Source organism: Poecilia formosa, unplaced genomic scaffold (assembly GCF_000485575.1).
Source record: "Poecilia formosa unplaced genomic scaffold, Poecilia_formosa-5.1.2 Scaffold115, whole genome shotgun sequence".
Lineage (NCBI taxonomy): Eukaryota > Metazoa > Chordata > Actinopteri > Cyprinodontiformes > Poeciliidae > Poecilia > Poecilia formosa.
In genome coordinates this window covers 1,655,235-1,681,068 of record NW_006800054.1, presented here as the reverse complement: position 1 = coordinate 1,681,068, position 25,834 = coordinate 1,655,235, and the positions used below count along the sequence as shown (strand labels likewise).

Genomic DNA, 25,834 nt, shown 5'->3' with positions numbered 1-25,834 from the left:
ATGACTATTTATTCTCTCCACATCTCTCACGCCTTCTACTGAATAAATCCTACCTTTTCTTTTTCTTAAATTGCTTTTGGCATCGCACCTTCATTTTCTTCTTTATGATCCTTTTTCTGCGGTTTGACTGACTTTTAGATCTATTTCAACTAAAATGTGTCGAGTGGCCTCCTTTGCAAGTTATTTACATTTAAAAGAGAAATTTAAACAGTTTCTGTCACTTGTCATGCCAAATCCTCCAACTTAAACAAGAAATTGGACCCGCTTTGTCCACGAACCACACGATAGGTGGAGATTTGGTGTGACGTTATCACGTAAAGTACGTACTCTCAACACAGCGGAACACGTTTGTTTCGGTTTGTTGTCATAGTGGTGGAAGATTAGCAGAGCCGAGCTAAAACCAACAAAAGTATTCATATTCCATAAAAGTATTCATATTCTATAAACTGGATAGACAGAAATTTATGGTGAGAGTTTTATACGTTTGTACTTCTTTTTAATAGCGATATTCGTTTTTCTACCGGAGCTCGTCGTAGCTGGGAAGCTAACGTTAGCTTCCAAGCTGCAGCTTCAGCAATTCTTATGAAGCTTGTCTTTACTCAAAATACCTTAAATGATCCGCTTGTCTTGCTCGCTTGTGGATTTGAGTATATATTTGAGTATATAGTGTATATCCTCTTCTGACGTTGTTGTAGTCTATTTAGCCATTTCAGTTGTGCAATCTGTCTGCTTCATGCCCCGTTGTCTGAAAATGTCCAAAGATATCAGCCGGTATGATTATACTAGATAGATTAGGAAAATGTCTTAAAAAAAGATGTAATGTTCTCTAAGTTTGTTTTTTTTCCTTTACTAACTATGCAGCACGTAGTTTATCCTTCCTTGATTAATGATCTGTTCCTTTAGTGGTTAGAATAACATGTCAGTTATTTGACTTGTAATATTTTTATTCCCCCCCCACAAAAAAAATAAAAAATAAAAAATTGTAATAACAGTGATTCTTGAGAATAGGGACAAAATGGGTTTTAATTTCCCCCAATTTGTTTTCATTATTTCTCAACCTTATGTATGCAATTATGACAAATAATGTTTTGGAAATGTAAAGATGCTAAACTGCATGCTCCTAGTTGCCTTATTTTTTTTTTAATTACATTTTTAATCGACCTGACCCAGAACTTTGTCATCACCATCTGACAAAAATAAATATAAAATTATTTTTGAAGTACCTTACTAGTGATATTTTTACTCAGTTTTACAGACAAATGCTTCTCAAGAAACAAAAAATATGTATATTTTAAACAAAAAGCAACAAAAAGTCAATCTGATGGAGTTGACAGTGCATGACGGAGTTGACACAGAACTGAAGGTGGTGACAAACTAGTGAGTAAAAAGAAATACTTGATGCATGTGAAGTAATGCAATTTATGTAAAATACATTAAAATGAATTAACTGCACATTTAAGTGAGATAAGTGATTTCAGATTTCACTGAAAGAGTCTCAGAAACTCTGATGGCGTTGACATCTGATGGAGTTGACAAAATGCCAAACTACCTCAATGTATATGTTATTCTGAAGGAAGATATATTGTAGTTCATCAGGTCCATCAAATCTTTACAATATACCAAAATTAAGATTTATTTCACAAAATTTCATCTAAGTTTTGTAAATTGTCAGTTATGATGTTGACACATCACAGTTGTGACGAGCAACTTAGGAATAGAACAGAAGAAAAAACTTAATGATAACATAAGCTAACCAGAGCGAACTAGCCCTCTTAGCAAAGGAAGAGAAAGGAAGTGGTCATGGGGTCCTCAGAAGTTCTGGTGCCCCCCAATAATGCCTGATTTTTTTACATTCTTTTTATGTCTGACGGTGTTGACAAAAACTAGGGACAAATTTCAATGGAGTTCGAAAATATATAAAAATGATTTTTAATTCAATTTATTGATACTTTTATAATTATTTATATGACTACTTATACTTAATTGTTATAATAAATAATTTTAGTATTTCTTTAATTGTTTTAAACTATTATAATGTATTAAGTTATGCTCCTGGACAAGGGATTTAAAAGACACCAGCCACCTACTACAATGTTTAAAATAAAAAAAAGAATTCAGCAAATACCAGGAAAATATACATTGTTGTGCTCACATGACCCAGGTTAGTTAAGTCAGATATTTGAAAAAATTATATTTTGTGTATATTTTATTCAAATTTTGTGCTTTATCCATAGGACCTGTTTTGTCCCTATTCTCAAGAATGACTGATAAAATATGTTTTCCCCATTAAATACTAAAACAGAGAATAATCTGATCTGAAAAGAAATTAATTTAACCTTATTATTCAAAATATACATACAATTCTGAATTTAAGCTGTACATTCTTGTCTTCCGGACTAGATAAAGTCATATACAAGTACAGACAATTTCTCACTTTCATACTAAAGGAAAAGTTAAAGGAGTATTAAATACATGTATTGAATATGCAAGTATACCAAAAAAAAGTCACTCTGGCTCAAACTGTTAGCTATCTGAAAGTAAAACTGCTCATGTTCAAAATGATTTTTAGATATTGTGCAATGTTAAACAATCTGTCATTAATGAGAGTTCTGCCTTTTTAAGTATTTAAAATTATACATTTGACTGGTGTTTATTCAGCATTTCTAAATGAAACATTATAGTTTAGTTCTAAAGCTGAAATAAATTAAATGAATAGGTTTTTGCAATCAAAATACTTTTGGAATCTAGATGCTTGATGACATTAACTAGCAGACTGTTTAATTAGTTTAAAATATAATAACTCATTGTCAGTAAACTTAAATCTGTTTGTGTAGGATCAAATGTTCAATAATAAGACCCAGCTACCTTTCAGAAATAATAATTCATTTAGTGTTTTTTTTTTTTTGTTTTATTTGCTTCTCTCTCCAGGATTAACAAAATGGCTGAGCCCATCATCAAATCGAGACAAGCACAAAAAGAAGTGAATGGGATCTCAACAGAAGTCGTCTGCACACAGTTCAGTAATTACATATTTGTGGTCCTTACCCAGTACGGCAAAATCGGGACATTGATTTCGGTCACACCCGACTCCCGATCTAATGATATCAGCACCCCCACATTCTCCACTAAAGTGCTGCTGGGCAAAGATGAGGTACGCTGGGTGAAATTGGTCAGATTAATATTGCATCAGTGTGATTATAGACTTCTTGTCACATGGGGTAACTCATTTCACGTGGCGAAAGGCCAGATGAGATCAGCTCTGAACTACTCTGGCAGATTGTAGAGAAATGAGATGCACGGAGTTCAGCGGTCTTTTAAAATTTACTCAAGAAAACTCATTTCATCTCTGCTTGAGCTTGTCATTTTAACAGGCACACAGTGCATAAGGTGTGTCATCCGTAGAAATATAAATTGTTACAAAGTTTGCGCAAGATGTTGATTAGACTTTTAATTTATTTAAAAATAATTACTCTGTCTTGAAAAGACAGAAGAAGATAAGGACATTTCTCCTTTGTAATCTCCTAGTTATATGCATTACACAGCATCTTGAGGACACATGAACAATTTAATTAAAACAGAATAAAGATAAATGATTGTTCTATTTGGAGATGTATGAGTGCTTTAAAAACAGCTTCAAACAGCAATTTTCCTTTGACTTGGTGTTTATTGAGTGAATTATGATATATTGTTGAAGACGGAGAATAATGTAGCACATTTTTAGCAGCAGTGACATGTTATTTGATTAGGCTTTCTCTCAAGTTACAATTGGAAAGTGGTTTTGAGTTGATTTCTTATTTACCGGGTGTATGGATTTAGAGCTCTGGCATGCAATATTAAGAGCTTTATATCTAATTTGTGTTTTTTTTTTCTTTTTTCCTCTTTTCAACAGCCTTTGACTCATGTCTGTGCTAAAAACCTGGCCACGTTCATATCCCTCGAAGCTGGAAACAGGCCTATCTTACTGGGACTGGCCCTGAAGGATTCCTCCATAGACACAATACGAGAAATCAAAGAGATCATCAAAAGCTGCAAAGTGTGGTAGAAAGTCAGAGCCCCCAAAATAATGACTGTAACTAAAAAGACCTGGTGAAATAACGGTAGCTGCTCCTACCGGTGTCATATTTTGTAAAATGATATAAAATATTACTTTTTTGTATTTCGAAATCCATCAGCTAAGTTTTGTATTACTTGAAATGTTCAGAAATAAAATTCTTTAATGACAAGTTCAACATACTATTTTAAGTCTAGTGACTTTTTTGGTTGCTTTATCTGCCTGTTATAAATGACTAATTCCTTCCATACACATTGGACTGCGCAATGTTTGGTGACGTCTTTTTATTGCAGCATTCTTATCACAGAAACATGAAGTAAAGGTCAACAGTCATTTCTCATTTTCTCAAAGCTGGATATTGCTTTATTACTAGATGTGGGGGAGGATTGTTTTATTTCTCTAATAATAATAGTCTGTGAGAATTGAAGGCTTTTAGTGAGCTTGGAAATGACTGGAACCTTTTTGGTGCGAGACAGATGTTGATCCAACGTGTGCTCATCTTGGTTTAATGAACATGTTTCATTACTTCATGAGGAACGAGTTGATTTTTAAAGTATGTTTATGAGATCTTTAATGGCCATAGCATAATCTTGCACTGATAAATTTAGAAAGTTCCAACATTGGTAGCCCCGCTGTCCATATTTTGAACAGTAGAACAAAACAGAAGTTGAAAAGACCAGTTGTTGAACCATTTTCAGTTTACTGTCACTCAGAATTTTATTTAAAATGGTCTTGGTAGTAGTAATATAATGCCATGAACTCTTAACAAGGTTCCAAAGCAATTTAGAAGATAAACCACATCACATTGTTTCCACTGTTGGTATGCCTTTCTACATTTTTCCTCTTTGTTTCATGCTAAGGATACCTGGAGCTTATGCCAAAAATCTTTGCCACACCAAACCAGAGCACATTGTTCCAGTCAAAGTCCTAGCTGGGTTTAGCAAACTCCACAATCTGTGATGATAAGTAAGACAGAAAATGTTTTTTTGAGTGGATTTGGGGGGTCACTTAAAAACTGTCCGACTCCAACATGTCAGTCTTTGTTGTTGTTTTTTTTTTGTTTTTTTGTTTTTCTTGCAGGGCGTTTTGAAGATTTTAATTTTACCTCCCCAGCCATCCTGACTGTTTGGTTACAAGATAACCAGGGGTTGTCATCCAGCCTACTGGCCATTTGGCTAAAAGAAATGGACCCATTAAATCTGTCATACTTATACCCCATGGAAAAAGAGATGTGTAGATTATTTATTAGACATTCCTAGAAATGGCTGAACTTGAAAAGTAAAATAAAGTATAATTGAATTAAGTGCCTAATTTATTTTTCAAAATTACTTTTAGGTACTCAAATTAAAGCTTAGATTTGCCCTAGCTTTTTTAGGGTGAGGCTTTGCTATAAAACCTGAATGTGTTTCAAAGCTGTCAAGTAGTCCCAATAAATTCAGTTAAATTCAGAACTGAATTGAAATAAGGCTCACCATGCAAACAGTGACAATATAATTTTTTGCAAGTAAATGATATAGCAAAGATTAATGTTGCAAGTTTATACATAAAGCCAATGCGAACCAATTTATTGATCTAATTAAAGCTGTATATTTTTGGCAGCTTCAGGTAAGCAACAGATTATCTGGCAGTAATTTTTAAACTCAACTTGTTTCTTCTGCCTGGAAGCAGTTTTATTATTTTTGAGTGGCCCAAACAGTCCTGACTTGAAGCTGTAGAGGGAATACTTACAAAAGGTGGTGTATGTATGGTAGGATAGGGGGAAGTAATTTCAGTTCTATTGTTTTAACTGTATATTCACTGGACCTGCACATACACGCATACAGAAAATAACAGAACAGTTTGTGTACAAACAACCCGCTTTAACATAAACTTTAAGTGTGTCATGGATATTTCGTTTAAACCATCCTTGTTCTAAGTTTAATGAGATGTTTAGAGAAAGCAGAAATACTCAAGTAAGAGATTAACACTAATAATATTAATATATGGTGCAGTGAAACTACCACATATAAGTATTTTCCTTATAAAGTATATATAGTGACTGTAACTGAGTAATGCTAAGTAGTTCCACCCCAGCTCAAATATGTTCTCATTCATGTTAACCGGAAATGCTGGTAATGTATAAAATGTAAAGATAAAACGGCTTCGCACCTGACACGCCGATAAGGCTAATAAAACTGATTGCACGTTGTTAGTCAACGTGATGACGACATCCGTTTAGTCGAGACCACGTGATTCCTTTACCTGTGCCCAGCCTATTTACTTCTGCTGAGTCGAACCGCTGCGCGCACACAGGTTTCAGTTTTTAAGTGTTTCTTAGAAAGCTTTTAGATGCTTATCTTGGTGTGCTGAACAGCACTCTGTTGTAGTTCCTTCTTTGTTGTAACCTTTGCTTAAGTTTTTCATCTCCTTCTGTGTGGACTTCGACCTCCGCTACTGAGGCACCTGTTAAAAACAAGGAAGTCTATTCCTGCTCAACACGTCTCGTATATGAAATTAAAACGGGTTTTGTATTTGCTCACGGCTGACAAACGGGTGTTTTGTGCTCTATGCTGATCCTTTAACCCTGACCCGGGACGATCACTGCCATCTAAACAGGATAAAGCTGCTTTCCACTCGGAACAAGGTGAGCCGCTTGTTGACAGTAGAGAGAGATCAAATGAGTGACATTTACCGATCAGCGTCTGAGATGTTTTTTTCAAATAATGTCATCTGTAAAATCTATCGCTGCTAGAATAAACTCACTTCACGGTGACTTTCTTTACTCTCGTCTTTTAGATGAACGGCTCTTTGGACATGGATTCATCGTCCGAAAATAATTCGATTGTTCACCTGGATGAGCCAATCCTTCCGGAAAACATAACCATCATTCGGACAAGGAACGGGTCACTCACGGATCAGATGTTTCTGAACACAGTGACTGCTCAGGCCCTGTCTGGGATATTTGTCTGGTCCGCCTTGCTCATAACATGCCACCAGGTGAGTTTGTGGTGCTCTACTAAATTATGTTTCACACACCCCATAGCCAGAAAAACAAAAATCTCATCATCAAACAACAGCAGAGGGAAACACACCCTTAAAGCTCTGCAGCCACAATTATGTGAAAATGTAATCAGAGATGCTAGGGGACTCCTCCTTTGCCTTAAGTAAGAAATGCATACTTTGAATTCTGCAATAAAGGGTTGAAGCATTTTATTTTCTAGGTTTGCACCATGAATCTGAGGTTTAAGGCCACTTCTGCTTTCATACTGCTATTTCTTTTACCGGTGGCTGTTTTTGTTATTGCCTTCAAGGGTGTTGCTATACTGAAGGCTGCACCAAGGCCTTGCTGATGAAATGTGTTATTGTTTTAGGTGCAAAATTTTCAGAAGAGCAGAAAAGTTGTTGTTTGCCAAAACAACCAACTTTATCTGATAAAGCATTGCTGTAATCTGTAAGACGATAAGTGAGACTTGGTGTATTTCCATTCGGTCATCAATAGGAGTTTCCAAAAACGGCAACCTTTGATGGCAAATATTTTATTTATTTATTTTTTTGAGGGAATTGCATAACTAATAGCATCATTACCAATCTAGCGATTGGAGCACAAATGGGAGCTGCAGCCTCCCATTTGAATCTCTGATATTAATGTGCCTAATTACAGTGGTTAGTTTTCATTGCTTTGCACTCTGCTTCCATATCCAAGCTGAAAAAGCACTGGTAACGGTAAAAAGGCAAAGGGACATCTCACAAATAATCAACAGCTACATTAAAAAAAAAATGGCACTTTGGCACAAGTACACTTTGGTGTACTTGATAAGGACTTGACAGAAACGTTTATTCATTTATATATATTTTTTGTATATATTCAGACCTTAATTTTAGCAAGTCTGGCTTTATTGTCGATGTGTTCCAAACACATTAACTTGAAGGGGACATCCATTTGCTACACCTGAATAAACCTTGTATTGTTTAAAAATTGCAGTGCATGCCCACACCTAATTGCACCTAAGGGCAACTTAGAGTGGCCATTAAAAGTAAAATGTATGTTTGTTTTTTTTTTGTTTTGTTTTTTTAGTGTGGGAGGAATCCAGAGTATTCTGAGAGACCTCATGCACACACAGGAAAACATGCAACTCTGCCACCATGCAGCCCTTGAAGATTATACTTATTGCAAATGTATACCTTTTATTTCACTAATTTATGGTATAAAGTCATATGCTTTAAGTTTTTTTTGTACATTATATATTTTTAAAGAAATATTTCCAGTTTTAAGATGGAACACCTTTGATCCCTCTCAGAAACTTGGTTAATTCAAGCGTGTACCTTGATAAGATGCCATCTGTCTACACCATAAAATGTCCCTGCTACTAAATGTTCAACAGTGAACAGTTGGTAATATAATAACAAAGTGGAAATGATTAGAAATGCCAGGACGTCGGCCACAAAGCGGTAGGCCATGTAAAATCCCTGAGTGGCTACACTGGATGCTGAGGCATATAAAGAAAAGAGGTTGCCATATTTCTGCTGAATCAATAGCAACACACTCCAAGCTTATTGCGGCCTTCAGATTAGCTCAAGCTAATCAAGCTCAACAGTGGAAAGAGTATAATGGAATAGGTTTCCATGGCCGAACAGCTAGATCAAAGCGCTTACATCAAAAGGTGTAATGTAAAGCATTGGATGCAGTGGGCTCTTTAGTGACAAATTGTGTTTCTCTGAGTCTGGGGCTATCAGTTGCCAGGAGACCAAAACTCTCCTCACTGCATTGTGTAAACTGCAACATTTATTGCAGAGGCAATTCTAGCATGGGGCTGTTTTTCAGGAGTTTGACTCGCGCATTTAGTTCCAGTAAAATGGAATTCTTCATTCTTCACCACGGGCTTGTGCTTATATTTTTTGGACAAAAAAAAACAACATATTGCTTGTAATGTTGTGGAAATGGTTTGGGGAAGGCCTCTTCCTGTTTCTGCATGGCTTTATACCAGTGCACAAAGTGTTGTCCTAAAAAGACATGGAGGAGTTGGTTTATAACAAAAGAACTTGATTCTGACCTCAACCACCATTTGGAATGAATTAGATTGAGTCAAACCTTCTCGTCCAACTTCAGTGTCTGACCTCACAAATACGGTTTTGAAAGAAAGCACATTTGCTTTCAATGCTTTTCCCGTAAGCCTTCTGAAAAATCATGGCAAAACATTGGGATGCCACTCGGACAGCGACTTGGTTTCTGTATTGTATTGTGTTGCATTTCATAAATATGCTTTACAGTAAACTTTATCTACACAAACTGTTAGCTTCTTTTTACTCTCATATGTCTTCAAAGTTTGCTTGTTCTAAACACAAAAGTGACCTTAAGTTACTAAAAAAAAAAAAAAAAAATTCCTAGTTGATTACAAAGAAACGGAAACACAGCAAGCCCTCTCTGCATGGCAGAAGTTGATGGCCAGGAGAAATAAATGGTTTACTGTGGACCACCTTTACCCGCTGCTATCTCATCATTGTTGTAAAATTAGTGTTTCCTCATGTGAGCGAACGTTGCCCACTGTGCAGAGATGATAGCTTATCATTACAATTTTATCATTTGCTGTGAATATAAAGGAGTGCTGTGTTTTATCAGCAGGGAAATCAGTAGACACTGGGATAATGTTCACAGCTGTTTGAGCTTGTTGTTTTCCAGGTCACATTTTTTATTATTATTATTATTTTTTGTTCGTATTCAGCCATAATATCCGTCTTTTGTTTTAAAATAAAACACAAAAACATTTAGTAAGCAGCCACACAGAATTTCTTTAATCCTTGTTAACATGTATTTGTATGCTGTGTTGTGGAAATAATTAATGAGTAATCTGCGCATCAGGGAGACACAACAACAGCAGCACCAACACCCTCGTTTAGGGATTTGTAACTCAATATCCTGCAAATTGGTTTCTATGTTTTTAATATAGTACGTGTTTGGCCAAACACTTGCTAGCAAGACATTTTAATTGAACAAATAAATAGCAAGTTTTCTGCTGGGGGAATAGAGTGAGTTTGCAACAGGCATCTCTTGTGTCACACTGGGGGAATAAAACGGTCTGTTGGACCAGCGATATAATGCTGGCAGTGTTTCATCCGACTTGGCTTCAGAGAATGGCTATAAACTGCTAAATGCTCTTTCTGAATACTAAACACTCTTTGACCTTAAATCGTTTTTCTGCGATGTTGACAATTCAGTTCATGCTGATATTTAAGCGTTTGTCCAGGTGGTCCTATTGGCTCTTTTGGAACTTAAAGTGTTGGAAATGAAAAGGAGCTGATATGTTTCAACTGCTTCCTGTTGCCTGTGCATTGTCTCTCCGCTGTCAGGTGGGAAATTGCAGAAATAAGTCCAAGCTGAAAACGATTGCACTGCTGTCGTCAGTGGTCAGCGTTTTGCAGTCAGAGGGAACTCTGGTTCTGTTCTGGATTGTTTGCCAAGTGGAGTCGGTCCACAGGATTCATCACATTCCCAGTCTCGCAGTGATCGGGATTTAATGGGCAGCTTCTAATGGAAGTTTAATCAAGCAGCTTCTGTTCATGAAATATTTTTTTTTCATGCATTTAGAGAAAACAATCTGATTAATACAAAGATTTGCATTAAATTAATACAAAAAAATTAACAACCCGTTTCCTAAATATATAATACTCTTCCCAAAGCAGTTTGTGAGCACATTGACTTTTATTTACAACTTCATTAATCTTCAGATGAAGAAATATTAGTACATTAGTCAGATATGTTTTTAATTTAATTTGGCATAACTCGGGTATTTGTAATCTGTTAACGTTGTGGCTGTCTTATTCCCATTTGTGATCGTAACTCTTATACAGAGAAGTTTTAAAAGCTTTGGTGTCAAAGTGGAATAATTTAGGTAAATCCCTGCGTGTCTGAATAATTTTATAAATTTTCTTTCATACATCCTACTTTATGTTTTCTAGTTGAATACCAGTATTACCATTTCATTAGAATATAACAAACACTTTTGTTTGTATTTTAATTTCTAAAATGTATTTCTTGAGTGTTAGTTATTTTAGACATTTTGTAGAACCCAGAGGTCACTGTTGAGATTCATTTCAGCATTGCTTGACATTTCCTGTGTGTATTTCCCAAACTTGTCAGATGTGCCATGTTACATTCATGGAGGCCATAGGGGGCCACGTAGGAGAGTCATGTGTGTTAAAACCTTAATCAGCCCAAGGGAACAACATTGGTATGCTACATTCTCTACTCCTGTGTGAAAATTCAATTGGAAGCACTCTTGTTGTAAACAAGGTGTGCCCTGCAAGTTTAAAGCATGAGTATTGGGCAGGTTGTTAAAATGTGAGTTGGGTAATCTGTTTATTCAAGACAATGTTAAAGCTTCATTTCATAATAGCAGACAAACAGTGGGTGCAAGTTAATCTGTGGCTATAAATTATACCTTCCTGATAAAATCCATAGCTTTATAAATGTAAACATTGGCTAAGTCACAATCTTGTTTTTGATAATGATGTAGCATCATGTTCTCTGTATACAATACTCCAAAAAAATAAATAAATAAATAAAAAAACATGACATCTGGCTTCTGAGCGCAGTAAGAAGTTGACATGGAAATGCGGCATATAACTCGCCAGTAGCTGCAGGTATTTATTTGACTCAATTCAACAGAAGAGGCATTGATGTGAACACAACAGAAAAAGGTGCAGAGATTTTCAATGAGGGTGCTGCTTGTCTTTTTTTTTTCTTTACAGAAATATTGACAGTGAGGTCTCGTACAATGGCTTTGAAACCGAGAGCTATAAATCATTTAAAGAATCCCAATAACTGGAATTAACCATTTATGTATGCCGCATATAAACGAGAGGAGTCCGTCCTTTAATCTCATGCAAAGTCAGACGAGAACAAAGGAACACATAATTTTCGTGTGCATATAAATGCAATTAAAATTAAAAAATGAAGTGTTCATTTCTTATGTGCAATTGACATAATTTGCTGGATAAAAATTACAAGTGATGCAAGATCTAAATTGGGCCTGCAGGCTTTTGAATATTGATGCTTAACTTTGCTGATGTTTAATGATGGGAAATTACACCCATGTCTGATATCCTATAAAGTTAAAGCTCTCTGTTCGTTTTGAATTAGTATAATAAAATGTCTTTTTTTTTTTTTAATTTTGCCTTTAGCTATTTTTAAAAGGCCAATTCCCCTTGTCACAAAGTTGTACCCCTATTTGCCATATCATCTCAATCTTATTTCACTTCATACTTGTAAACAAACTGTTTTGTACCCATGTGCTTAACCATCATTTGATAAGATTAACAGATGAATAATTGCATAACTAACAATTACTCTATATGGGTTTATAAAGATTTTATATTTCCTTTCATTTGGTTCTGATTCTTCTTTGGGACAGTCGATTCTTATTTGGTCCATTATCATTTCAAATTGTCCAAGCAAATTCCTATTGATCGACATCATTAGTTGCATAACTGCATTTCCTTATTGCAAAGCAGAAGTTCAATAAAGTAGATAAGGCTTTAACTAACTGGTTGACAAAGCAGGTTGACAAAGCTCCCTAAGGTTGGTAGAAATTACGAATGTCATGGTAGAATGTCATTTTTGAAGAAGCTTGAATGTGTAATGCCTTATCAGGATGCAAAGAGCTTCACAACTACATTTAAGCAACAAAAGATCTAAATTAAACTTCATTTTACGAAAAATCATCAACACTAAAACCCCACATGTTTAATTTTATTTATTTTTTCAATTGTCACAGAAAGTATACTGGAGACGAAAGTTTTCAAGCTTGCTGACAAGGCAGCTTTGTCAGCACGTCGGTTGATTTAATTGCATTATCAGTTAATGACGGCGTGACTATCGAATGCAAACCCCAGCTAAGACAGACTGACTAAGGCAGCACTTGTTCTTATCTGTTGTTTTTTTACAATGCTTTTCTGGTTTCAGAAATGCAGTGGTCCGATTTTATTGCCGTGCTTTACTCCATGTTCAGAAGCAAAGTTCACACATTGTAAAATTCCTAAGCAAATTATGTGGTTTTCTAACTATATTCTTCTTTCTAACTGATGCCTTATGTTTTGTGTTTTTTATTCCAGATCTACACACACCTCCGGTCCTACACTGTCCCCAATGAGCAGCGCTACATCATCCGTATACTGTTCATTGTGCCAGTTTATGCCTTTGACTCCTGGCTCAGCCTCCTATTCATCAGCAACGACCAGTACTATGTTTATTTCGATTCCGTTCGAGACTGTTATGAAGGTATGTATACCACTAAAAGTGTGATCTGGTATCTGGTAGATGTCTTCTTTATTTCTTTTTCTTTTTTTTTGTGCAGAGATGGTTGTTTTCTTGCCTTCATTGTCATTGCAGATATCAGAGAGCCACGAAAGTGACCAAACTAGTTTTTCTTCCTCCAGCCATTGTTCTCATAACCAAAGACTTCATTATAGGAGGTGTTGCATTTCTTGGAGGAGTAATTTTAGTACCATCCCTTTTTTTTCTTGGACTGTAACAGGCTTTGCTTTTGTTAGTTTTGATAAAGTGTGACGTGTAGCACTTTATCATGATTAAGATGTACTATTGTACATCTTAATCATTATTTGTAGACTGAAATATATAAGTATTTTCTAAGTTGCAAAGGTGATTGTCATTCTAATTTAAATAAAAGCTATTTGTAAGATTAGATTGTGGAGATTACTAAAAGCCCCATATTGTGACTGCACCAGAAAGCACTGACACTATTTGCAGCTAAAGCATAATGAACCTTCTCTACACCGGACACAATCTGCATTTGCTTCATTTAATCCTCCCTCAAATAGCAACAAAGGATTAAGAAGGGATTTTTGAGACGCAGAACCATTGGAAAAGCCTTAATGTCAGTACTGAAGCATTCATTGTTCTATAAAGTCGAACTAATGATGATTATTATTTTTTTGTTATGTGGGAGTTTATTTTCATCTCATGTTCTGTGACCTTCACAGAAAAGTGAGACTTGAAGGGGATGGGAAACAGTTCTGAAGCTGCAGTGGTGCAAAATATAGATATTTTATTAAAGGAAGAACATTTCTTTGTGTTTCAGCTTTTGTTATTTACAATTTCCTGAGCCTGTCCTTCGAGTATCTTGGAGGAGAGAGTGCAATCATGTCTGAGATTAGAGGGAAGCCTATACAGTAAGTACAGACTGAATCACTTTACCTATTACATGTATTTCCTCTTCATTTTATATTCAAAATGTTAATTCAGGACAAATAAATGCACCAGCTGGGTTTGTGCAAATATTTCTATGGCTATATAAGCTGCAGAATTGTCTTTCTGGCCTTTAGATTAACATTTAGTTTGAAGTTCACTCTGAAAGTCTTAGTAGTAAACAACTCTCATAGGTGGCAGTTGCTTTATCTTTCAGCGTTTGAAATGCCCTTTATAGTCTGTGTTTTGGGCACAGACTCTTTGCCAGGTTCTAAAGACAGAACTATAATGTTCAGATCTTTAGTTTTAGACTTTCTTTGTTAGAAACATTTGTTGTTTCACCTGATTCATATGAAATGTGTAAGAAAAATAATAATAATGTCAATGTGTCTACAGTCAAACCAGTCAGGAATTTCCTGCAAATAAATTAATTCATTTATCCCATTTATTCATTTAGATTTGGCTAGGGATAGAAGTGATGATAAACTTTAAGTTTATTGGGATTTAAAAAGCTGTGTTTCAAGTGGAACAACTGAAAACTTTTGGAGGCGGGTGGTTGTGACTCAGCGGGAAGAATAGTTGTGTTGCAATTTGGGAGTGTGGATGGGTGAATGTGACTCATAGTGCTCAGTGGTCAGCTCGACTAAATCAATACTATAGACAGAGGCTCTACAAACCCCTGTTAAAATGCAATGTTTCTGAAATTTAAGCTATTTTAAATCTTTTTGAAAGTTTTTTTTTTTTTTTTTTTTTTTTCACTCTGGGAAATGTGACAAAATCTTTTATAATGAAAGTAGAAAAGCAAATACAGTTAACACAGCATAAATGTTCACACCCTTGAATTAAATTGCTCTACCTTGCAAAAGTTATCCATGCACTTTGAGATGATCATCCTGAAATTGAAGTTTACTTCCTTCAGGCATTCACACATTTGGGTTAGGAAGATTTTGGTTTGGAAGATTTTGAGGGCTGGATATTTTCTTTGGAAGAAAATACTTTTTGTCTTTGAACTCTGCTTCTGAGTCCAGACATTAAGAATACAGGAGATGGCTGTCACATGCAGACCAACACTACTTATTAGAAATCCCTGGAACTCTTGGCAGCCTCCTTAACCAGTTTCTTACTCATCTTTTAGTCAGTTTAGATTTTTTTAATGTCCTTGTTTTTCCAGATTTCCCACTTGCTTCAAAGCACCATTGTGCAACTACAGTATATAATGCCATGGGACATTTTGTACAAAATAATGTTGATACTTATAGCCACTTTGCAAATGATGACTTTACGTAAAAAATGCAGGTGGGCTAATGTCAACCTTCAAGACAATTGAAGCTTTAGTTTAGTTATTATAATTGATTGTAGGTGTGAATTCTTGACACCAAATGCTGTAAATGAATCTGAACATGGTGCACACCTTTATAACCAAGTTATGGCAACTTTTTTTTTTTAATCTTATACGCTGTTTATTAAATAGTTAAAAAAAAAATAAATGTCACATATGTGGAAAAGGTTTAGAAATTATTCATCAGTCTATTGTTTGGCATCACAGAAATCAGGCATTTTACCAGCAGTATCTATATTTTGAGTCCTAAAAACATTTAAGGTATATTATGAATAATTATATATCATGACAAAACCTTTGTCATCATAAAGGAAGTTACTTTTAGATTAACCTTGGTGAATTTTAGTTTGGCAGTAGCACTGCTAAGGACTTAGCACCTTAAGTGGAAGTTTCTTAGTTGTTTTTTTTTGTTTTTTTATTATTATTATTTTTATTGTACTTCACATATAGTTACACAGAGCTGAACTCTGCTACCGGTAAGACACATTAATACATTCAATTTAATTTAAGCATCCCAACAGAATCAAAATATTATTTTACGATTGTTTTATGCACCCCCATTTTTGTTTAAACACCAATAACCTGCATCCCATCTCTAAATAACCCTGCAAGGTGGATGTTATGGTAATTTAAAAAGATATATTGACTTACATTTTTATTTCTGGTGATGCAGAGGACTTTTTCTTACCTTTTTTCTACTTTTATCATTTTTATGTGCTCAGTCCTGTTTTAGATATGCCAGGCTGATTTGCTGCCTAGATAAAGAAAACCCACAATAAGAGGTTTATTTGCACTTCGGCAGACTAATTTTCTTAATCTTTCCTAGACTTGAGGCCACAATAAAAGCTTTAACAGCTCCTCAAGAAGTGATAATAAAAATCGACTACATCTCTAAATGAATGAGTAACACTTCCATTTTGGTAGAGACAGGTGTTGTAGCTCAACAGATATCCTGTTGATTTTATGTAGATTGTTAAATTAGTTTTTTGCTACTCAAACATTTGTTATTCTCTTATGTAAATCGTGTTGCAATAAAATGTTTGAAGTTTAATGTGCGCTGGTGAAGGGAAAATTGTCAAATGCGTAGGCGATAAATGATTATTGAAATAGTTAGATGACTTCGGGTCGTTGTTGACGGTAAATAAGCAAGTTAAGCAATACAGTAATCAAAATGAATGCATGAAACGCAGAACTGCACTAACAATATAATCTAATTAAAAGTGAATTAAAAGCAACAATTTTTGCTGCTTGGTACATTGTCAGTATATCACGTAGTCCAACGGTATATATTAAAATGCTGATTAAATCTTTGTTTTCGTACAAATGTGCTCTCGTTTATGTGATAATTTGCACTTAGTATTTGCATTCTGGTAGGTTTCCTGTTTGGCAATGCAAAATCAGTCCATCTCTCCGTGCTGTCTACACAGGTCAAGTTGTTTATATGGGACGTGTTGTCTGGTTGGAATGAGCTACTCCATCGGCTTCTTAAGATTCTGCAAACAGGTGAGCCTCAGTCCTCTCCTCTACTCTGGAGATGATCTCTCTGATCTCTGGAATAAACTTGCTCGCGCTGAAAATAAAAATACATTAGATTGTCATTATTAAATAAATAAACAAAAACCCTGAGCTGTTATTTAAAGCCTCCAAACTGCTTACAATTGACAGTTGTGGTAATTGGATGCTCTGTGGGTTTAAAAACATTGGAAAGGGAAAGCAAAAGCAGGTGAGGCTGGGTGAAGGCAGCATGATGATGTACACAGAGAGATGATGTGAACTGTCAGCACAGAGCTCCTTCTGTGTCTTGGGATGCTGCACAGGCTTCCTCTCTAACACTGATGGATATTGAAACTGAGAGATGTCTTCAGAACAAAACGCATGGTGAAAAGGACTATTTTTTTCCCCACAGGCAGATGATAAACTGTGTACTTTGACAGTGTTGTGTACACAGGTTTTAAATTGAAAACCTTTCAAATTCTCTCTAGAGGCACAACTGAGAGAGTGGTAAAGGATATTTCTCTAATACAGTGGAACGCAGTACTTAATATTTAGGTTTATCACAAATAAATGAATCTGTTTATTTCTCGTAATTTGAGAACAGATATGTTGCAGTTTGAAACGTATTATTCTGTATAATTCTCACCGCTATTTGTCAGAGTGCTTCAGTGACGTTAATAAATGCTGATTTGCCCAGCAGGACCAATGTGAAAGGAGTGCTGAAGAGATTCAGAGTAATATAATAATTCTGCCTTGCATATAACAGGTGTGTCTGAATGAAACGGAATAGCATCCAAGTTAACTTATTTCAGTAACTCGGGTCAAAAAGTGAACCTTGTACTGTATAGTTTCATTATACACCGAGTGATGTATTTGAAGCATTTATTTCTTGTCATTTTGATGGCTTTGTTTTACAGGTAATGGAAAACTTGAAATTGTCATAGTCCATTTGTTTTTTTTTTTTAGCACAAAAAAGTTATGGCCTGTACAGTCATGGCCAAACTGCTGACTTGACAGTTGTTCAGCAGGCGGTCTATTGCTCCTTCCAAAATTAAGGAATACTACAAAAGGTCATTGCTAAAGAAGCTGGCTGTTCAGAGTACTGTATCAAATTATAATAAGGGGACGATGGGTGGAAGGAAAAAATGAGATGGGGGGAGGGGGGGACATGCTGAAGGAACAGAAATAACTGCAGTAAAACCCGTTCAAGAGTTTGGAAGCGATTTTATAAGGGCTGAACTGCGGCCCAAGTTGGTGATTTATGAGCAACCACACAGAAGTATGCGGTAAATGGTCTACATCCATTGGACTCCTTGTGTTAATTACGAACCAGCGTTCTCAGAAGCATCCGTCTTTATTCTGAGCTCTTTATGCCCTTATTTTAGAAGCAATAGTTCTGGAGTTTACAGAAACAAAATGGCACAGATGAGAACAAATCTTTTTTTAAAAGTGCCTTGAAGCTAAACTTTAAATCAAACCAATGCAGCAGATCTGATAGACCTTCCCTCCTATTTAAATACGGAGTGGGGAGGTTATTAACATGAGCAGTCTCTGCACATTTGGAAATCTTTTTAGTGTCATTAGAAGGCAGTTTACCAGTTCAATCACTGATATGGGAAAGCAGCTTGAAGTTACTGTGGGTTTTGATGATAAGGGCGAGGGCGGGCTGCTCTTACATGCTAAACTGCTTTTTGACATTTCAGTGTGTCATTGTTATATGCTTGAGGAAGGTTTTATTTTATTGGGCAGAAAAAAAGAACCCTGCAGACCCCTGGCACTGTTGTTGTACAAGATCCAAATAAATTAGGAATTAAGTGCAGAGTTTTACTGTTTAATAGTTTATATTACACCAGAAAGAGTATTAACTAATGACTGTCTAACCAACACAAAATGGCAATTTCATGGGATGACAACCATGACAAGATGTAACCTAAATTTCACAGCTTTACATGTAGAGTAATAAAAATCAAAGTTTTGCATCGACTCGAAGATGATCCTAATTAGGCATGCATAATTGACATTTTATCATTTTTCATGATGTGTACCAACATGTAAATTTACTTATGAAGTTCTGATACATCTCCAAAGAGTGCAAGTTGGAGGATTAAGTTTTGGGAGAAACCAAGAACATGCTCTGTATTTTTGAACTCCAGACATGTCAGCGTTTCATGTTGAAATCTTTGCTTTGAGAATTTTCAGAGTGACAGACTGGCACTGCAACAAGTTAAAGGCAAATAGTGACTGTCAGCACTGGAAACTTCAAAGTAAATCAGTTTTTCTGCAGTTTGAATACTTGTTCATGGCAATTTGCAAAGCATGGGAAGCTTCCCTCTGACTAATCAAACTGAACACTGCCGGCCAGTTACTTTCATGTGAGAGGTTCTGTTAGATTTGCTTATTCAGACTTCAGTAGATGACACAAAGTGCTACTTTCCTGCCATTGGGAATGCTTTGGATCTATGGCTTGAATTTTTCTCTCTCCAGGAGTCATTGTTCTTCTAAATCAACATCAGACTAAGAAAAAACTAATTATTTTAAAGAAAAGACTACCTTAATTAATTTAGTCACTCTTAAACTATATATACAAAGAGTGAGTTTTGCCAACCATGGGTTTATACAGAGCTGCAATTGGATGGTTTGGACAAGACAATTTTCGTTTTGTCAGAATGGCTTAGTCAAAGTACAGATCCAAATTAAATTCAGAAACTGGCAAGAGATGAAGGTTGATGTTCAGATGGTTTGTAGCCAATCTGACTGAACTTGAGCTGTAACAATAGACCAATCAGGTTTTAAGTCCTCAAAGCTGGTATAGACTAATTAAAAAATGACTTGCTGTTGCAAATAATGCAAAAAGAGATTTTCTAAGCATTTACTCAAGCAGACACAGCAAAGCTAGCTTCAAATATTTTTAGATGCTTACTAAGAAAACAGTTACAAAAACAATAGTTTTCGTCCAAGAAGCATGACATTCTTTGTAATTTCTTGCTTCCTTTTGTTAGTCTATAACATAAAACTTGAATACAGGGACATTTTTAATGATATGACAAAATTGGGATCTTTGGTATGAGGCATTACTAACAAATGTATTTCAGTAAAGTAAAATCAACATGTTTTTGTTTGTGATGATGAGAAAAAACTGCTCGTCATTGAGCAGTCCTAAACATTTTCCCAACCTCATTCTGATGCCCCCATCCTTGTTGGTTTTGCCCTTGCTTGCTGTCTCTTGGTATGCCATTCTGAATTGTCATGTAACCTCCAGGCGACTCTCCAGTTCTGTGCTGTCAAACCCATCATGGCGGCCATCACCATCATCCTACAGGCCTTCGGCAAATATCACGACGGAGATTTTAAGTGAGCAGCACCTCCTTTTTTTTATTTTATTTATTTTTTTTATTGCATTTCATTCTCTTGTGTATCCCACTGATGCATGTAGTTTCCAGAGGGTTTGTTTTGCTGCTTCTGTGAACATGTAAACAATTTGGAAATGGAGATAGGCATATCGCCTCTTTGCAGGGAGAATGATAAAAATGGTTGACTTGAGCTCAAAGTTATGGGATCAGTCTGTTATATTTGGTCAAATGTGATATTGCAACTTTTGCTTTGGAACGAAGGGTTGTAATTAACTGGCGTACTTTAAATTGAAAAAAAGACCGTTCCATTTTACACTTGTATATAATTCATGTAAAAGATGGGCATAAATTGCACTCAGAAAGTTTAGTAAAAGTTTCAAGGCTTCGGATAAGAGCAAAGCTCTTAACATAAGGAGGGTGAATTAGCATATATAAATTCTTCTAAATTCTTCATTAGATATCTTCTGAACCTCCTCATCTCAGCATCTCTATCTGAAGAGTCAGCTGTGACAACACTTGTTTCAAAATTACATAAAGGAAGCAGACCTTAATGAGTGCTTGATACACAAGTTTCCAGTTAGCATTCTTCTTCACCCTCATATCAAACCTAAAGATGTTCTTAATTCATTCCCTCTCTTATTCAGCCACATACGTCACATCTTCCTCCAAGCTTTGCTGCAAGACCACGATGAATCACTCATTGTTTTCTTATGCTTTCATCATACCATGCGCTCTGTTCTGCAATGGTTTATTAAGCGCTGTCACAGCTGAATCATCGTAGCAGCTCTGTTCGAGTGCAACAAGAAACAATCAAATGTGGAAGTCTGCCTGCTTCTCTCATGCACTCATGGAATTACACCTATGCTTAGGCAAATATTTAAATGCTGCTTGACGCTGTTCCACTTCCTCTCAATGCAGTGTTAATGGAGGCTACCTGTACATCACAATCATCTACAACTTCTCTGTGAGCCTGGCCCTCTACGCACTCTTCCTTTTCTACTTTGCCACAAGTGACCTGCTCAGACCGTATGAACCAGTGCTCAAATTCCTCACAATAAAGTCTGTCATATTTTTATCCTTCTGGCAAGGTAAGTTCATCCCTCTTATTGTGTGTGTGTGTGTGTGTTTTCATTTTTTATTTTTATAGAAATCTGGTCGCCACCGGTGCATGAAGCTACAAATGAACGGGTAAAATGTTGCTCTTTTCGCAGGAATGGTCCTTGCTATCCTGGAGCGGTGTGGGGTCATTCCCAACGCACTTTTCATCGAAGGACATAATGTGGGTGCTGGAACCGTTGCAGCCGGCTGGCAGAACTTCATCATCTGCATCGAAATGTTCTTTGCGGCCATTGCGCTCCGATATGCCTTCACCTGCACCGTCTACCAGAAGAAAAACGATGTGCCAGGTGAGCTGCGTTAGTTGAAAATGGGCACTGCTGTCGCAACAAATAAACTATATTGACGTGTTTCCAGGCTAATTGCCCTTCTCGCATTTCCGATGACATTCTTGAAAGTGTTTCTAGCAGCATTTCTTTGGTGATCTCGTTCTGCTGGCCCAGTCACACTGACCTTTAACTCATAGCTTGGCCTTTTAAACAGTGTTGTAAAGCCGACGCGTTCTCCAAAGCCTGGCAGAATAGTTGACATTAACTGAAGCTTTTATTTCTCCAGCTCTGATGTTGATGAAGGCAAAAGCATTTGAAAGATTATACCTTAGGGTTTTATTGCTTTTTGTTTGTTTTCCTCTTTACCTCTGTAAGAAAAGACTTTTGAATGCATGCCCTGAGAACATGAAAAGACATCAAAGAATTTGAGATTCTCGCAAACATCTCATCTGTTTCTAAATTATCTTCAGTCTATTTGTACAAAAGTTGAGATGTTTTTTTTTTAAACAAACCACTGTTTGGATCCATGCCACATGAATGTTGTGGGCGTCTGGGTTGGATCTAAAAGGAGCTTCAACTACATGAGTTGCATTTATTGAACAATGAAAGGGAGAAGAACAGAGTCTATGTGAAATCACAAAGAGTGTTCATTCCTTTAACATCTGGGAGGCACAACAATGAAAAGACTTAAGGATTTTTCAGAAAACTGACTGCAAAGGTTATGACTGTTGGGTGCAAAGGGCTGCAAAGTCTTCAGGCGCCATAAAATCTGTATGGTAATGTTAATTCCTTTGCCTGGTCTGGGTCTGTGATTGCTTCTGCAGACCTCATTCTGCACAGCTTACAACAGTGTGGCTTTATTGATGCTGTGTACCTTGATTTGCTCAATGCAAATTTTTTTTTTGTGCAGCCGAGCTGAAGCCGTTGAAGCCGTAGTACACATAATTTATTCTACGCTGTCTTGCAAAAGTATTCTCTGACCATCAAAAATCTCATGTTTTTTCGAGGCCGCTCCTGCACCATAACTCCTCCAAAAAATAAAAAGCTTTATGGTAGGATTTTTTTTTTTTTGTTGTTGTTGTTGTTGATAATCAAAAAAATATAAGTATCAGATTTGTGGAGTAGAAGAAAATTGGCTTGTACTAAAAGAAATATGTACAAGGTGTGATGTTAAGGTCAATACGTTGTAGAACCACATTTCGCAGCAAGCACAGTTGCAAGTCATTTGGAGTACATCTACACCAGCTGTGCACATAAACTGAAAACTAAATTAATCTGCCTTGGAAAATTGCTAAAGTTCGATCAGATTGGATGGATTGTCCTTGATGGGCAATTTTAAGTCTTGCCACACAGTTTGGGCCATTCTGATACAAAAACATTCTTTGCTTTAAAACATTCATGTCATTGCTTTTTTTTTTTTTTATCGTTGTTGTGTAGTGACAAAATGTAGACAATCTAAATGGAGTTATGAATATTTCACTTTTGCAATGTGTTGTAACAGAATAATTTAGTGGTAGAACATAAAGCAATGAAACCCATAAGCAACATTGGTTTAGATATGCTCTAAAGGCAGTCGTAAGGAAAAGCACCGTTTTTAAATGTATTTAACCAGAGTAAACCTTCAGAAGAAACTGGCTCACATACTAGGAGCCTGAGGGCAGCTGGGAGGTGGAAAGGAAAAGAGAGATAAAGCAAATTACCATCCAAGCCGGATACAACCAAAACGATGCATGAAAGTGAGGCATGGTACGTAGAAGACTGACAGAGGATAAAATAAAGGGAAAAATATCTAGCATTCAAGGTAGTAATTATGGAAACGCTTTTGAAGGTGCACATTGTTCTCTTAAGGATTACTGTTTTAATCCTATGAACAAGTCGTTATTACTGTCACTGCTAATTGTCAGTTATATTACAGCTGAGTGGGCTGGCATGATAATGAATATAGGATGTCTCAAAGCAGAGATGAACATTGGGCATGACAGTTTGGAAGGAATGGGCCGCAGAGATGGACCATCAGTCACAGATCAGGAACAAGCAGCCCTGGGGCCTGAGATGGCCAGTGACCGCACATTAGGACACCAAGCTTCAGTTTTCAGAGCATTCTTGGTAAAGGACACCGAAGAAATGAGGCGACAGAGAAAAGCACAGATTAGGAGCATAAGAAGCAACAACCCAGATAATAAAACAAGAAGGCAAAGAAAAAAGATTGTAACGAACACATTAAATGTGATATAATTACCATAATCTTTCTGGTTCCAGATAAGTGACAAGTTTCTTGCTTTTTGTTTTTTTTACACCTACCTTCACTGTTATTTATGCCATGCAAAAAAAAAAGGAACAGCACAGTTTTGTACATGGAAAAAAACCAAAAAACTTTATCGTTTTGTTTCTGCAGAGAATCTTCCCCCAATGCAGAGCATCTCCAGCGGCTTGAAGGAAACCATAAACCCAGGCGACATGGTTCAGGACGCCATCCACAACTTCTCGCCAGCCTATCAACAGTACACTCAGCAATCCACACAGGAGGTCAGCCAGCCCAGCACTAATGGAAAAGTGGCCACGGGCAACAAGAGCTCTCGCAAGTCTGACAAAATCATGCTGATTACATCAGATGATGAGTTCTAGGCATTTTTCCAGCAAGAGACCCAGGTGTTGGTGCCCTTTCCACCTTTACCTCTGACTCCCTGGGGAAAAAAAAAAAAAAAAAGCTGTGTTGCATTACTCACAGAGCTGGGCTGAACACAGGCGGTTCATTTTCGCAAGTACTTAGACAGGACTACCTGCTTCTGTAATGATGATTTTAATCAGAGGATGTGCATGAAATTTTAAGTTTTAAATTTCGCCGCTGAATGTGCCGACAACTTATCCGTCTCCATCTTGCTGCGATAATCTAGAAAATGACATGTCATCTTCACTTCATCACACGATTCAGGAGCCACGCGCTTCCCTTAAATCAAGCTGCCGGATTTTCAGCTGCGTCCCCTCCCGCCCCCCGACACCGACTCCGTCCGCGCCATCTCGCCACGGCAGCCTCTCTGGCTGTCTGAAGTGCGTTCCATCTGAATCATGTCAGTTTCAAAGAGCGGATGATTAATATGTGACTCCAGGTGGGAGGCAGGGGAAGCCGGCAATGGCTGAGAATGGCACTTCATGGACCGTTACTCACATCTGCTTGTTTGAAGTATTTGCTGAGCATTCCTCGGCATGGTTTCCTGACGAATGAAAGGCTTTTGTTCAAAGACGTATTAGTTTTGGAGCAGGCAATTCAAACTGCACTTCACTATCCTTTGTATCCACCATAGCAGGCATAAATTAGATAAACCCGTTGTCTACAAAGAGGGAAGTTGGATCATCTCATTAATTTTCTCAGCATGCTAAAGAGTAGCCCAAATAGACAGCCATGTAATACAGGCTAAGTTTTTTTTTTTTTTTTTTTCTTAAGGAATATTCTCTATTGTGACTATTTTTTGTGTAGTTTTTATGATTTCATTTCAATGCTCATGTTATCCCATCTTGCAAGGGTCATGAAATGTGTTCACAAGTTGATTAGTGTTAATTGTACTGCTCAGTATGGTTTGTGTACAAATATGTAATTGTGAACATTTTTATTCTATTTATTGTGAAAAGTTCGGGCCATTTCAACTATTGAACATTTATACATTTTACTTTTTATTCTCAATTTTTATGGTTAAATCTATATGCAAGTATAGCTTTTCAGGGACCTTTTTGTTAAGTTATTTTTTTAACTTGTGCCAATGTGTATGTGTTTTGGTTTTTTTTTTTTTTTTTTCTGGGAAGGCATTTATTAACATAAATGTACAAAGTAGTGCTAAACTGGCTTCAAATTTGACTTTTCTAAAGCTTTAATGCAACAAAAACTGAACATTTTGATGAGGAAAATTTTATTTAGAGGTATAAAAACACATCAATACTACTAAAAGGAATAATTTACCATATTTTCATTTCAATCAGGGCAGAAAAAATGTTTTATTTGTACACAAGGGTAGTTCATTGAGAAAACATGTAAATAAATGC

General features: G+C 36.4%; 2 protein-coding genes across 2 annotated transcripts; both read left to right on the top strand.

Moving 5' to 3' along the window:
* The first annotated feature begins 312 nt into the window (after positions 1-312).
* Positions 313-4,574, top strand: psmg3 (proteasome (prosome, macropain) assembly chaperone 3). The gene is made up of 3 exons (XM_007560501.2): positions 313-467; positions 2,929-3,151; positions 3,890-4,574. Exons 2-3 carry the CDS (start codon positions 2,939-2,941, stop codon positions 4,040-4,042), a joined length of 366 nt encoding a protein of 121 aa, XP_007560563.1. The 5' UTR covers positions 313-467; positions 2,929-2,938; the 3' UTR covers positions 4,043-4,574.
* An 824-nt stretch (positions 4,575-5,398) lies between these two features.
* Positions 5,399-25,550, top strand: tmem184a (transmembrane protein 184a). Its single transcript, XM_007560498.2, has 9 exons — positions 5,399-6,674; positions 6,827-7,027; positions 13,139-13,304; positions 14,125-14,215; positions 16,998-17,073; positions 20,324-20,415; positions 21,333-21,502; positions 21,626-21,820; positions 24,195-25,550. Exons 2-9 carry the CDS (start codon positions 6,827-6,829, stop codon positions 24,422-24,424), a joined length of 1,221 nt encoding a protein of 406 aa, XP_007560560.1. The 5' UTR covers positions 5,399-6,674; the 3' UTR covers positions 24,425-25,550.
* The last annotated feature ends 284 nt before the right edge of the window (positions 25,551-25,834 follow it).

Excerpts from the sequence above, each read along its gene's own strand:
- tmem184a (XM_007560498.2), top strand. The coding sequence starts at position 6,827 with ATGAACGGCTCTTTGGACATGGATTCATCGTCCGAAAATAATTCGATT. Across the intron at positions 7,028-13,138 it reads TGCTCATAACATGCCACCAG|ATCTACACACACCTCCGGTC; the intron begins GTGAGTTTGTGG and ends TTTTTATTCCAG. Across the intron at positions 21,503-21,625 it reads ATTTTTATCCTTCTGGCAAG|GAATGGTCCTTGCTATCCTG; the intron begins GTAAGTTCATCC and ends CTCTTTTCGCAG.
- psmg3 (XM_007560501.2), top strand. The coding sequence starts at position 2,939 with ATGGCTGAGCCCATCATCAAATCGAGACAAGCACAAAAAGAAGTGAAT. Across the intron at positions 3,152-3,889 it reads TGCTGCTGGGCAAAGATGAG|CCTTTGACTCATGTCTGTGC; the intron begins GTACGCTGGGTG and ends TCTTTTCAACAG.